We start from the raw sequence: 12,502 nt of genomic DNA, 5'->3' as shown, positions 1-12,502 counted from the left end.
TAAATAAGATATTTATACATTTGGTACAGCTCGTGGAGTAGTGAAGCTAGATTCCAGTGCACTCCTCCCATCAGAGTCATGACCATAAGACCATAAAATACAGGGGCACAATCAGGATATTTAGCTTATGGAGTCTCCTCCGCCATTCAATCGTGACTGATGTGTTTCTCAACCGCATTCTCCTGCCTTCTCCCTGACATAGCTTATTGAATCAGATCTTCCAGTCTGGGTCAGAAACTCTATTCCTAAACCTGATTAGACAAAAATATACATTCTTATCTTTGGAGGAGTACTCATGTAATGTCCAGACCAGGAGCCATCCCAGGTGAAGTAGTCAGGTCCAGGCCAGGAATCTGTGCAGCCAGAGCAGAGTGGATTGGCATTGAAACCAAGCCCCATTTAATCATCGCTAGCTGCTATGTTCCAAGTTTTAAAGGTCCTAAGGTGCTTTAACAGATGCTGAGAGAAATTCAGTGTGCAAAGTAAGTAGGAGGGGGAGTAGGATGACAGGTGGGTGGGGTTAAGGGTGCTTATTGAGTGAACAGTAACGTGTCAGGTATGTGGCAGTAGATTGACGAGCGTTTAAAGTTGGTTGCAATAGATGGAAGCTGTGGGCTGTTGGGTCCGGTCTGGTTGGGAGTATGGTTTTGGGATGGAGGGATGGGATGGAGTCAACTCCTGAGCAAAGTGAGTGGGGGTGATGGACCAAGAAGTGGGCAATATCATCAGGTCAGGTCCAAATCTGGAGTGAGGTGAGGACATGTCTTATTAAATAATTTAAAAATAGATCAGGGGTTTGAGGATCAGTCAGGTCCAGAACAGAAGGTGATGGGGCTTTAGAAATCAGATGGGCAGTAGGAGGGGGGAGTAGGTGTGTGTGTGTGTGTGTACGTGTGTGCATACATGTGTGTACATATGTATGTACGTGTTTATGTGTGTGCGTGTACATGTGTATATGTATGTGTGCATGTGTACATGTGCGTGTTGAGGGTGGGTGGTGGTGTCAGTGAGTGACCGAATGATCACTTTCACAGTGAGTCAGGAGTTAGAGTGGGTTTCAGTTACTCTATAAAAAACAAAACAGCTGTGGATGCTGGTGATCTGAATCAAAAACAGAAATTTTTGGAGAAACTCAGCAGGTCTGGCAGCACCTCTGAAGAGAAAGCAGAGTTAATGTTCCAGACTTGAAATGTTAACTCTGTTTTCTCCCCACAAATGCTGCCAGGCTGCTGAGTTTCTCCAAAAATTTCTGCTTTTGTTTGAGCTCTTCTAACCATTCCTGACTAACTAAGAAGCTAAATCAGTCCTGACCCGTGGAGTCTTCAACTTTAATTCAAGGCTGTGGACTTTTTCAAAAGGTTCCATACACCAGGTAATTGTCCATGTTCCCATGTTCTTAGGCAATTACTGTTTTTCAATGCATCAGGACTTCAGCAGTCCCAATGCATATCCTCCAGGGTATGTACGATCTCTGACTAAGTGAAGACCAGATTGCGTGAAACATCATGAAATTCTGTTTTTTTATACAGAAACGCAACAAAAATGAAACTCGTCCATGTCATAATTCCATCAATTAACTTATTTGTCTCCATGCAAATATACATGATACAAAAATTAGATATGTTTTGCACATAACTCGAGTGAGTTATTCTAAACATGCACATAACTGCTGAATATTCCAGTTGATGAGAAGTTTGATTATTAACTTCAGGGCCAACACGTAGCATAACTGTATAAACCTACCATGAAAACCTTCTGTATTTTCATTATATCTTTGACGCTGAGTCGGTTTTCTAGCTGGTTCAGAACTTTCTTAGATGTTTCCATTTTATCAGAATTCGAATCAAGTGTTGCGAATTCTAGCTCATCTTCAGTGTTTATAGTCTCAACCGCCAACTGAGCTGACATTCTTCACAATGTCAAGATTCACTGCATTTGGTTTCTAACAGAAAAATGGACATCATGTTACGTTCATGAAACGGTTATGTTATTTTCAGTGATTGTGGTTTTGGTATTCACATTGCATTTTTTAAATCCTTCTGAAGTTCTTAATTAAGAACATAAATATTTTGTCTGTTTACTGAATAGTTTTGTCTATTAGGTTTATAGTATTATATAAATTCAATGGGCTTATTCCCCCTCCTGATTTTTTTTTTTGCGAGAAAACACCAAAAACCCTGATGCTCATGATTTGCAAGCAGTTTCTGCTCAATGTGTAGTCCAATGAGCATAAAGTCCAAAAGATACATCTCCCTCATCATCTGAGGTGTTTGGTAGGATTCCCTTGAGTATCTAGGCAACTGCTAAGACCAACATGTGCGTGGAAGGTTCTGCTGTGAATAGGCCAACGTACTGCAAAGGATTGAGTTTTGGAAGATTTGCCAGCTCAGGACCTGCTTTGCTTGAGTTTTATTTCTGCTTCTAATAAATGCTTTCTTTCAAAGGAGATCTCACGGTTCTTTATTTGGTTGTACTAGATGCAACAATCCAGACCAAACTTCGCCCTGGACTTGAAGTCAACATCAAACCTCCTAAGAGAAGCCCTCAGAGTGTCCTTAAGGTGCTCTGCTCAACCACCATGAGAGTGCACTCTGAACTTGATGCTGTAGAAGAGTCACCTTTATCAGCGAATGTCAGATGTTCTGACAACACGACCACCTATGTTCAGTTATATGGTTGTGATACATTTGGTTGGCACAGCACCTTAGCTGAGCCCTTCAATACCTGGTATTTTGTCCAACCACTTGATCTTCAGGACATTTGAAGACAGTCAAAGTGAAAATCATGAGACAACAAGGTGCAGAGCTGGATGAACACAGCAGGCCAAGCAGCATCATAGGAGCAGGAAGGCTGACGTTTCGGGCCTCGAGCCTTCATCAGAAATGGGGGAGGGGAAGGGGGTTCTGAAATAAATAGGGAGAGAGGGGGAGGCGGATGGAAGATGGACAGAGGAGGAGATAGGTGGAGAGGAAACAGACAGGTTAAAGAGGCGAGGATGGAACCAGTAAAGGTGAGTGTAGGTGGGGAAGTAGGGAGGAGATAGGTCATTGCGTTTCTTGGCATGACTGTCATCCAGGTTTTGCATGTGTAAGGCAGACTGGGCAGGATTATTGCTCTTTAGACTTTCAGTTTGGCAGATTTGCTCCTCTGCATTTCCAGGCTAATGTATAAACCCTGTTAAAGACTGCATTTGTTTGGCAATTCTTGAATGTGTCCTATAATCAACAAAGACAGATCAAAATAATGACTGACTAACTGAGATGCATAAACTTATCCACTGATGCCAATTTCTGGTCATGGACTGAAATACTGGGCTTGAGGTACAATCTTTCTAAAGTAGGTTGAACATTACTAAAGTTTTCTTTGTGCTGATCATAAAGCTGAAGTTCTTGCATACCCCAGCAGGTCTGTGCTACATGCACATCTAGCTCTGAACTTGTAGCTACAGCACAGTCATTCCAAACAGGAAATCATGAAGCACATTATTGGGAGACCTTGGCATTAGCCTGGAGTTGTTTCAGATTGAACAGCTTCCTGGTCGCACAATATCTGATTTTGATGTCAGGATCATTACCACAAAAGGCATCAGAGAGCATGATGGAAAAAGACATGCTGAAGAGTGTTCACCACTAGCATGCAACCTTATTTAATTCATGCAATCCCCATCTGTCCCTTTGCCTGGTGGTGTCATAGTTGATTAGATGCCAGTTTATAGAACATGAGAGTGTCTCTTCAGCAACAGGAAACCTTTGCTGTTACAAATGCCAATTCTGTTGATACTGTCCCACTCAGCAAGACTAGATTACAGAGCTCTGAGATGCAGAGGGACCTATGAGTCCCAGTGCATGAATCGCAACAGCTTAGTATGCAGGTACAGGAGGTAATTAGAAAATCTAATATATTTTTAATATTCTTTATGAGTGCTATTGAATACAAAAGTAGAGAGATTAAGCTTCAATTACACAGGCCATTTGTCAGACCACAGGAATGTATTCAATTGTGGTTTCCTTATTTAAGGAAGGATATAAATACACAGAAAATAATTCAGAGCAGGTTTACTGGGCTAACACTTGGAATGGGCAGATTGTCTTAGGAAGGAAGTTTAGTCAGGCTAGGCTTGTATCCACTGGACCTTGGCAGGGTAAGAGGCAACTTGATTGAATCATAAGATCCTGAGGGGTCTTGACAGGGCTGATGTGAAAAGAATGTTTCCTGTTGTGGAAGAACCTAGAACTAGAGGTCCTGGTTTAAGAGTGAGCCATTTAAGATAAAGATAAAGAGATTTGTTTTCTCACAAAGGGTCATTAGTCTTTGGAACTCCCTTTCTGGGTGGAAAGGCAGTGGAAATAGGGTCCTTGAATATTTTTAAGGTAGAGATAGTTAAATTCTTGATAAGCAATGGGTGAAAGGTTATCAGTGATAGGCAGAAATGTGCAGTAAACAGATTAGTCATGATCTTATTGAATTGCAGAGCAGGCTCAAGCAGCAAGGTGGCTTAATCTTATTTCTAACTCATAAGGACATATTACAAAGTGAAGGCATCAAGAATAATTAGCTTATCCAACTTTGGCATAGCAGAAATCAAGGAATGGAGGTCCCCATAGATTCAATCCTTGACTTCAGCAAGGTTGCTAAAGCAGGGGCACGCACGCTGCTGAGAGTTGTTAATCTGTTAGCATGCACAGAAAGATTACTAATAATCGTATTGTAGTGATTGTAACGAGGTCAGCCAGGTAAACTGCCTGGACTTGGTCACACGTCGACCGTGCAGATCCTTTCATTAGCTTGATGTTTTTAGTCATTGTGGACGCTCACTCAAAATGCCTGGACGTGCATAGAGTCCATTCATCAAACACGGGGACGACAACAGAAAAACACCACACATCCTTCGCAATACATGGACGTCCAGAAGTGCTGGTCACAGATAATGGGCCATTGTTCACCAGCAGGGAATTTGAGTACATCCTAAAGTTGAATGGCATTCAACATATGAGGACAGCTCCATACCATCCATCATCCAATGGTGTAGCAGTAAGAGCAATCCAAGACCCTTCTTCAGAAATGGGGAGGGGGAAGGGAGCTCAGAAATAAATAGAGAGAGGAGAGGTGAGGCTGGGGAAGGTAGATGGGATGGTGATAGGTCAGTGCAGGTGGGGAGTGGTGGGGATTGGTCAGTGAGGTGGGAGGAGTAGATAGGTGGGAGAGAAGAAGGACAGGTTGTGTCAGGTCAAGAGGGTGGGGATGAGAGGGAGGGTTGGTCATGGAATGAGGCTGGGGGTGGGGAGATTTTGAAACTGGTGAAATCCATATTTAGGCCATCAGGCTGTAGGATCCCAAGGCAGAATATGAGGTGCTGCTCATTTACCCGCAAACTGGAGGAGCAGCACCTCATTCTGCCTCGGGAGCCTGCAGCCCAATGGCCTAAATGTGAATTTTACCAGTTTCAAAATCTCCCTACCCCCAGCCTCATCCCATGACCAACCCTCCCTCTCATCTCCACGTCCTTGATCTGACACAACCTGTCCATCTTCTCTCCCATCTATCCACCCTTCTCACCTCACTGACCAATCCCCACCAATCCGTACCTGCACTTCCCTATCACCATTCCACCTACCTTCCCCAGCCCCACCCCTCCTCTCTCTGTTTATTTCTGAGATCCCTTCCCCCTTCCCATTTCTGAAGAAGGGTCCCGACCCAAAACATCAACTTTCTTCTTCCTCTGATGCTGCCTGGCCTGCTGTGTTCCTTCAGCTCCACACTGTATTATCTCTGACTCCAGCATTGGCAGTTCTTACTATCTCCAAGAGCAGTCCAAACTTTGAAAGTAGGCTTTAAGAAACAGCCTACAGCTTCACTCAATACCAAGTTGTTCCAGTTCCTATTTGACTATCAGACTATCCCTCATGCAACCACAGGGATAGCTCCAGCAGAGTTGCTAATGGGGAGAAATTTCCACATCTGGTGGAATCTGATCTTCCCGGACCTGGGTGGGGAGGGTGAAACTGCATCAGGAACGCCAGTGCCAGACACAAGACTCTGCTAAGTGAGAGAGACCACTTTATTTCAGTTTGAAGTTTGGTGTAGGAGCCACGGGAGTGGCTCTTAATGGATAAAAGGCATAGTCTATGCAAGGTTAGGTCCAATAATGTGTATAGATCGGGTAAGAGCAATGGCCCTGAACTTGCACATGGACCATATGAAGGCTGCAAACTTGCCAACAGGTGGGAGAAAAATGTGCCCAGCCTCTTGGAATCATCAGAAAGTCTGTCAGAACCCATGGGTTCTCCCTCTCCATCAAGCGTTGCAGATACCTCAGAATTTGAGATGGCGAATGTTGCTGCCTTGACGCCTTTGCCACTGAAGAGGATAATGAATATCTTCCAAGATATTCCAGGTGTAAGAGGTGAGCTACTGTACTTTACAAACCGCCCATATCCGAGACAGAGTTGGAGGAACTTGATCTGGTACTAAAACGCACCAGAAGGAGAAGTGGCTCAGTTGGTTGGGAATGGGAAGGATGTAGTGATTGTAGCGAGGTCAGCCACGTGGACCTCATAGAATTGAGATTCCTGATTGGACCAGATTAACAGTCCCAATTAGGGAGTCCTGGCTGACAAATAAAAACAGGAGTGTCAAAGATTCTGTTCACTCTGAGAGCTGGCTCTGTGGGAGCTGGATCAGTGTTAAGGACTCTCCAAGTGTAAATAAAGTGTGATTTGATGGCAGGATACTGGCCTCTGTGGAGTAAATTCACATATGATCAATAATACTTTTGGGAAAGCAAGTCAACTTACTCCAAGATAGTTCATGACAGCAAGGGCTATACCAGCTTCACACTCTACTTCTTCTCCAAAGCTATTCTGAAAGAATATGTAACTGACACTAACTCCTTTGAGCTGACCCTCCCGAGGTGTATGTGAGTGCTGCTGAGAATGGCGATCTGCTATACCTAGCCAGCTTTCTACAAACAAGAGCAATTCTTCTCACAGGTCTGTCAGCTGTAGCATTATCCATAATATTGTGTTTGTTCAATGCACCAATGGTGACTGTTATCACCTTTGTGACCTTTTCTAAGACTGGCTTACAACCACACTGATAGATCCCTGCCAGTGGTGACCTGCTGGCTGGGGGGGATGACATGTAGACGGCATTGACTGCACCTTTTCTAGCCCCCACTTCATAGTAGGGAGATGAGAAATGCGGTCCTGGAGTGGACTACTCAGTCTCCTGGGGGTGGGCATCAAGTTCCAATTCTGCTTCCTCCCGGTGAAAGATGATTCTGCCGTTTGTGACTACAGCTTCCTGTGATTCCACACCTACTGCTACTTCCTTCATTCATCACCACAGGATTTATGGCAGATAGATGGTGGATAACAGGTAACAGAAAGATAAAGAACATAAGCTGCATGTGAATCCAATTACAGTGAGGGGGAGTAGCGTATTGTCAGTATTGGTTGCAAGAGAGGAGTAACAGCACTCACAGGCAGGCTCATCACACTCTTTAGCTTGGCTAATCTTATATTGATCACCGCTTTCTCACTCACAACTCCAAACAGATGTTGACATGCAACACCAACCACATCTTCACAAACTGCTTTAATAGGTGGGACAACCTGGTGAGTGTAGCCATGGATCTCCTACCCTCAGTGTCCTCAAGATTTATCTATCTTGGCATGCAAAGATAGATTCCAGTGGACTGGATGGATAAGGTCTTTCTAAGGTCCAATAGACTTGAAGTAGGTCATTACCATGTTATGGAATGTATACAGCTCAACATAATAGAGAAGTCCTACTCACTCACTGTGTCCAAATCTATCTCCAGCCATCATTCTAGACTCATCTTGACACTGGATCAAGCCAGGTCAGGATGAGAGTGAGGCTGACAATGCACAATTCACCCTCCCTGTTGTGGTCAGGAGTACGACTTGCATGACACAAAGATAGGTAGAAAAGGGAGTTGTGAAGAGGTCATTAAGTCTGCAAAATGAACGCGGATAGGTTAGCTGACTGGGCAAAAAAATGGCAGACAGAATATAATGTTGGAAAATGTGAACTCTTTAAATAATATGCTGCTTTTCCACTTAGGCAGGAAGAACTGAAAAGCAGCATATTATTTAAAATGAGACAGAGTACAGAGCTTTGAGGTGAAAAGAGATCTGGTATATGAGTCATATGCAGGTTCAATAAATGATCAGGAAGTTAAATGGAATGTTATAATTTATTGCAAGATGAATGAAATATAAAGTAGGGGTGTTTTTATACAACTGTAAAAGGCAATGATGAGACCACATCTGGAGGACTTTGTACAGTTTTGGTCTCCTCGTTTGAGAAAGGATATATATGTTAGAAGCAGTTTAGGAAGCTACACTCAACTGATATCTGAAATGCAGGGTTTACCTCATAAGAGAGGGATGGACAGGCTAGGCCTGTATCTGTTGACATTTAGAAGAATATGTCAGAGGAGATTTGGCATGCTGGATACTGAGTTTTAAAATAAGGGGTCTTTCATTTAAATCTTTCTTTCAGAAGGCCCTGAGTCTTTAGAAATTTCTTCACCGAGACTGGTGTAGGCAGGATCACTGAATATTTTTAAGGCAGCAGAGATAAATCCATTCTTGACTAACAAGGGAGTCAAATGTTACCAGGGGTATGTGGGAAAGTGAAGTGGAAACTAAAATTAGATCAGCAATGATTTTATCAAATGACAGAGCAGGCCTGAGGGTTCAGTGGCCTAGTCCTGCTCCAAATGTATATGAATGTATGTGTATGCATATAACAATGCACTTTCTTGCAGCTACTATTATGTTGCTCCAGTTGTGTTACAAGAGATGCTCATTCATCAGTAGTATGTCCATCACACAGATAGGTGTGCATTGATTGAGGGGTCCAGTAAAGTCTTCCAAACTCCAAGTATGCTGTCCAAAGTTAAATAATAGGCTATTGTTATGGACCAGACTAAACCCTCTCATAATATATTAAGAAGATGGCCTAGACCCCAACTTTTTCTTATTTTTAAAAGCAAATGTAAGGTGTTGTGTTCCAGATGTAATTTGATTGGTCAAACTACTAAGCTAGAAGCAAAACACTTTTTTCTTCTACTATAGTTAAAATACAAACAAAAGAAATATGAATTGGAATACCATAACTCTATCAGAAAACTTAACAGAATAATGGATTATTTAACCAGTAAACAGCAGCTGTTCCAATATAGCAACATCTCATAACACATCCTTGGCAAAGGCAAGTTCAATAAAATAAGGAACAAAAACAAACTTGCTGGAAAAGCTCAGCAGGTCTGGCAGCATCTGTGGAGGAGAAAACAGAGTTAATGTTTCGGGTCCGGTGACCCTTCCTCAGAACTGATGGTGGCTGGGAAAACATCAGTTTATATGCAGAAAATAGGGAGGTGGCTGGGGTAGGGAGTAAACGATAGGATGTTCCTGATTTGTTCCTGATTTACAGCATTCGCAGTTCTTTTGGTTTTTATTCAATAAAATAAGACTGTTTTACATGCAATTCTAGCAGCAGGAAAAGAACCCAAGCTTTTAGTTATAACAGAGAGAGGAATAACAGCTTTTTGGCGATAGCTACTGTCTGGCATTTGAGCATCACTCAAATATCATGTGCCGCTTATCAGTTCAAGCCTGAATGTTGTTCCGCTGTCCGTGCACATGGACACAGACAGCTTCACCACCACAATAACCTTTCTTCATGCCCATACGACTCCAACCAGAGGAAAGGGTTTTCCACCAATTCCTATCAGCTACAATTTTGCTCGAGCTCCTTGATGCCATATTTGGTCAGCTGCAGCCTTGATGTTAAGAACAGCCACTCTCACCTATTCTCTTGAATTTAACTTTTGCCCATGTTTATATCAGGACTGGATTGGGTCAGGAACTGAGTGGCCCTGGCAGAACCCATATTGAGAGTCAATGAGAGGGTTATGACCTAGCAAGTACTGCTTGATAGTACTGTTGGTGAACCCTTCCATTACTTCATGCTTTTTGTGGCAATTTTCCACATTGCCAAGAGGTGCCAGTGTTCCAGCAAGACTGGAACAGCTTGTGCAGGGCCACAGCTAATTCTGGAACATAAGTCTTTAGTGCGATTGCCTAGATATTTCAGGGCCCACTGCCTTCAGAGATATCTTAGATGTTTGTCAATATTATGTGTAGTGAATTGAATTATCGGAGAGGCTGAGATGGATCACCCACTTGGCACTTCTGATTTGAAGTATTTGCAACCAACTTCACTTCATCTTCTGCACTGAAATGCTGGGCTCATCCATTATTCGTGGAGTCTCTGCCTCCTCTTAATTGTTTAATTGTCTGTCATCATTCGCAGCTAGTGCTGCAAGACTGCGGGACTTAGAACTGATCTTTTGACTGTGGGATTATTTAGCTGTGTCTTTCTTATGCTGTTTCCGCTGTTTAGGATGCAAGTAGTCCTTTACTAAAGCTTCATCCGGAGGTCATTTTTAGGTGTGCCTGGTCTTGATCATGGCGTGCTCTCCTTCATTGAATCAGAGTTGATACCTCGTTGTGATGGCAATGATAGAATGATGGATATTATAGGCCATGAGTTTACAGATTGTCTTTGAACATAATTCTGTTGCTGCTGGTTGCCCACAGTTCCTTGTGGATGGCTAGTTTTAAGTTGCTAGATCCATTTGAAATCTATCCCACTTAGCAGAGTCAGAGTGCTGCACAACATGAAGGAGGGCATCCTCACATGGAGATCTAAAAGGACTGTGCGGAATTACTTCTTCTGACAATGTTGTAGATGGACAGAAGGATTTATAACTGGTAGAATGGTGAAGATCAGATCAACTGTATTTTTCCCTCACTACCTGCCACAGACCAGTCTAGCAGCTATGTCAGTTGATCAGTAGTTGACATCAAAGTTGTCTCTCCACCCAGAGTGCATTCTGTGTCCTTTCCACCCTCAGTGCTTCCTCCAATTGGCGTTCAACATGGAGCAAAAGTGATTCATCAGCTGTAGGTGCGATGAGGGGTATGTGGTAGAGGTGGTGTGTGGTAATCAGCAGGTGGTTTCCTTGCCTGGTGCCATGAGACTGAATAGAGTCTGGATTCCATGTTAAGGATTCCTGGGCATCTGTCTCCTGATTGTCACCTCTGTGCATCTGTCTTGCCAGTGGTATAGGATGGTGATGGTGGTGTTCAGGACATCGTCTGTATAGATTGCATGGGTATGACTACATCAGGCTGTTCCATGAAAGTCTCCCAATTTTAGCACAACCCTCCATTTCCTTTTTTTTTAATTCACAGTAGTTTCACACAACTGAGTGATCTGCTAGGTTATTGCAGACCGCACTGAAAAGTCAACCAGATTGCTGTCTGGTGTCACCTATAGGCTGGACCAGGGTGAGGATTGTAAATTTCCTCTCCTAGAGGACATTAGTGAGTCAGATGGGATTTTATGACAATCGATAAGAATTTGTGGAATAGTTTTCAATCCCAGATGTACTAATTGACCTTAAATTCCACCAGCTATTTGACCCCCTGAGCCCAGAACATGAGTCCTGACCCTGGTTTACAATTCAGTGACATTACTACCGTCTCATTGAGCATTTTCTGCTATTTCAGATTTCTAACATTCGCAGTATTGTGCTTTTGCAATTCTTCGGAGTCGCGGTAAGAATTGGTAAGTATTTGGCCCTGGATTTTTTTTTCTCTCCAGGTTATAATATAGAACGCCAGCTGGCAAATCTGCATCTAAAACAATTTCCAAATTCCGGGTCGCTGCGCATTTTGAGAAAGACACTGAACAACGAAGTTTCCATTTCACATGGCATTTAGCAGATATCGTTAACCTTTGGGAAAGAGTATCAGTGAATTGCACACGGGGTAAGGGTTTACGAACACGGAAGCATCATACATTTGCAGGTGCTCTTTGCACATTAGAATTAAGCAGATTTCACTCACCCGGTAACTTGCAGCAAACAAAACGCTCCGGCAATGGCTTCACTTTCCACACAAAACGCAGTGAATGCAGTAACCGAGCAACCAGTCGCACACTTTGGCTCTGACCCTATATTCAGTCAATCATCCAACAGGGCGGGACAGACATTGCACTGAAATTGTCTCCGTATCAATGTGGAGCTGTGCAAATACTCTGCAAACGATATCAATATGTGGATTTAAAACAATTACCTGTTAATTGCGCCGTTCCTTTAGCTCCGCAGCCTGAAATATTTTAAAACGGGAGCGACAGTATCTCAAAAAACATTCGCCAATGTCGCACATACATAGCGCTGGTACGGCCAATGGTTACAAACTGCCAATATAAAGTTAGTCGTAGCTTTATCCGGTATTCCAGTCCATGTTTCATTGAGGCTTGGGGAATTCAAAATCTATTTTTTTTTCGGCTATGCCTACTTAATAGGGATTTTTAAAAAAAATCTCTCCTGGGAGATGGGGTTTGATGGCTGGGCCAGCATTTATTGCCTGTCCCAAGTTATCCGTGAGAAGGTGCAAGTGAG

General features: G+C 43.0%; 1 protein-coding gene across 2 annotated transcripts in view; it reads right to left on the bottom strand.

Moving 5' to 3' along the window:
* LOC109923967 (WD repeat-containing protein 49) overlaps positions 1–12,285 on the bottom strand; it is a 68,710-nt gene extending 56,425 nt beyond the window's left edge. The window contains exons 1-2 of one of the 2 annotated variants that reach the window (XM_048604397.1): positions 12,174–12,285; positions 1,744–1,942 (exon numbers count right to left, since the gene is read on the bottom strand). In XM_048604397.1, the coding sequence (XP_048460354.1) occupies positions 1,744–1,908 (165 nt within the window). In that variant the 5' untranslated portion in view covers positions 1,909–1,942; positions 12,174–12,285. Of the gene's footprint in view, positions 1–1,743; positions 1,943–11,945; positions 12,014–12,173 lie in introns of those variants that run through there. The other variant, XM_048604396.1, reaches the window with a different exon arrangement.
* Between the last annotated feature and the right edge of the window lie 217 nt (positions 12,286–12,502).

Source organism: Rhincodon typus, chromosome 13 (genome assembly GCF_021869965.1).
Source record: "Rhincodon typus isolate 14 chromosome 13, sRhiTyp1.1, whole genome shotgun sequence".
NCBI classification, from domain to species: domain Eukaryota; kingdom Metazoa; phylum Chordata; class Chondrichthyes; order Orectolobiformes; family Rhincodontidae; genus Rhincodon; species Rhincodon typus.
Note: the sequence above shows the minus strand (reverse complement) of the source record. Positions and strands in the feature narration are given on the sequence as shown.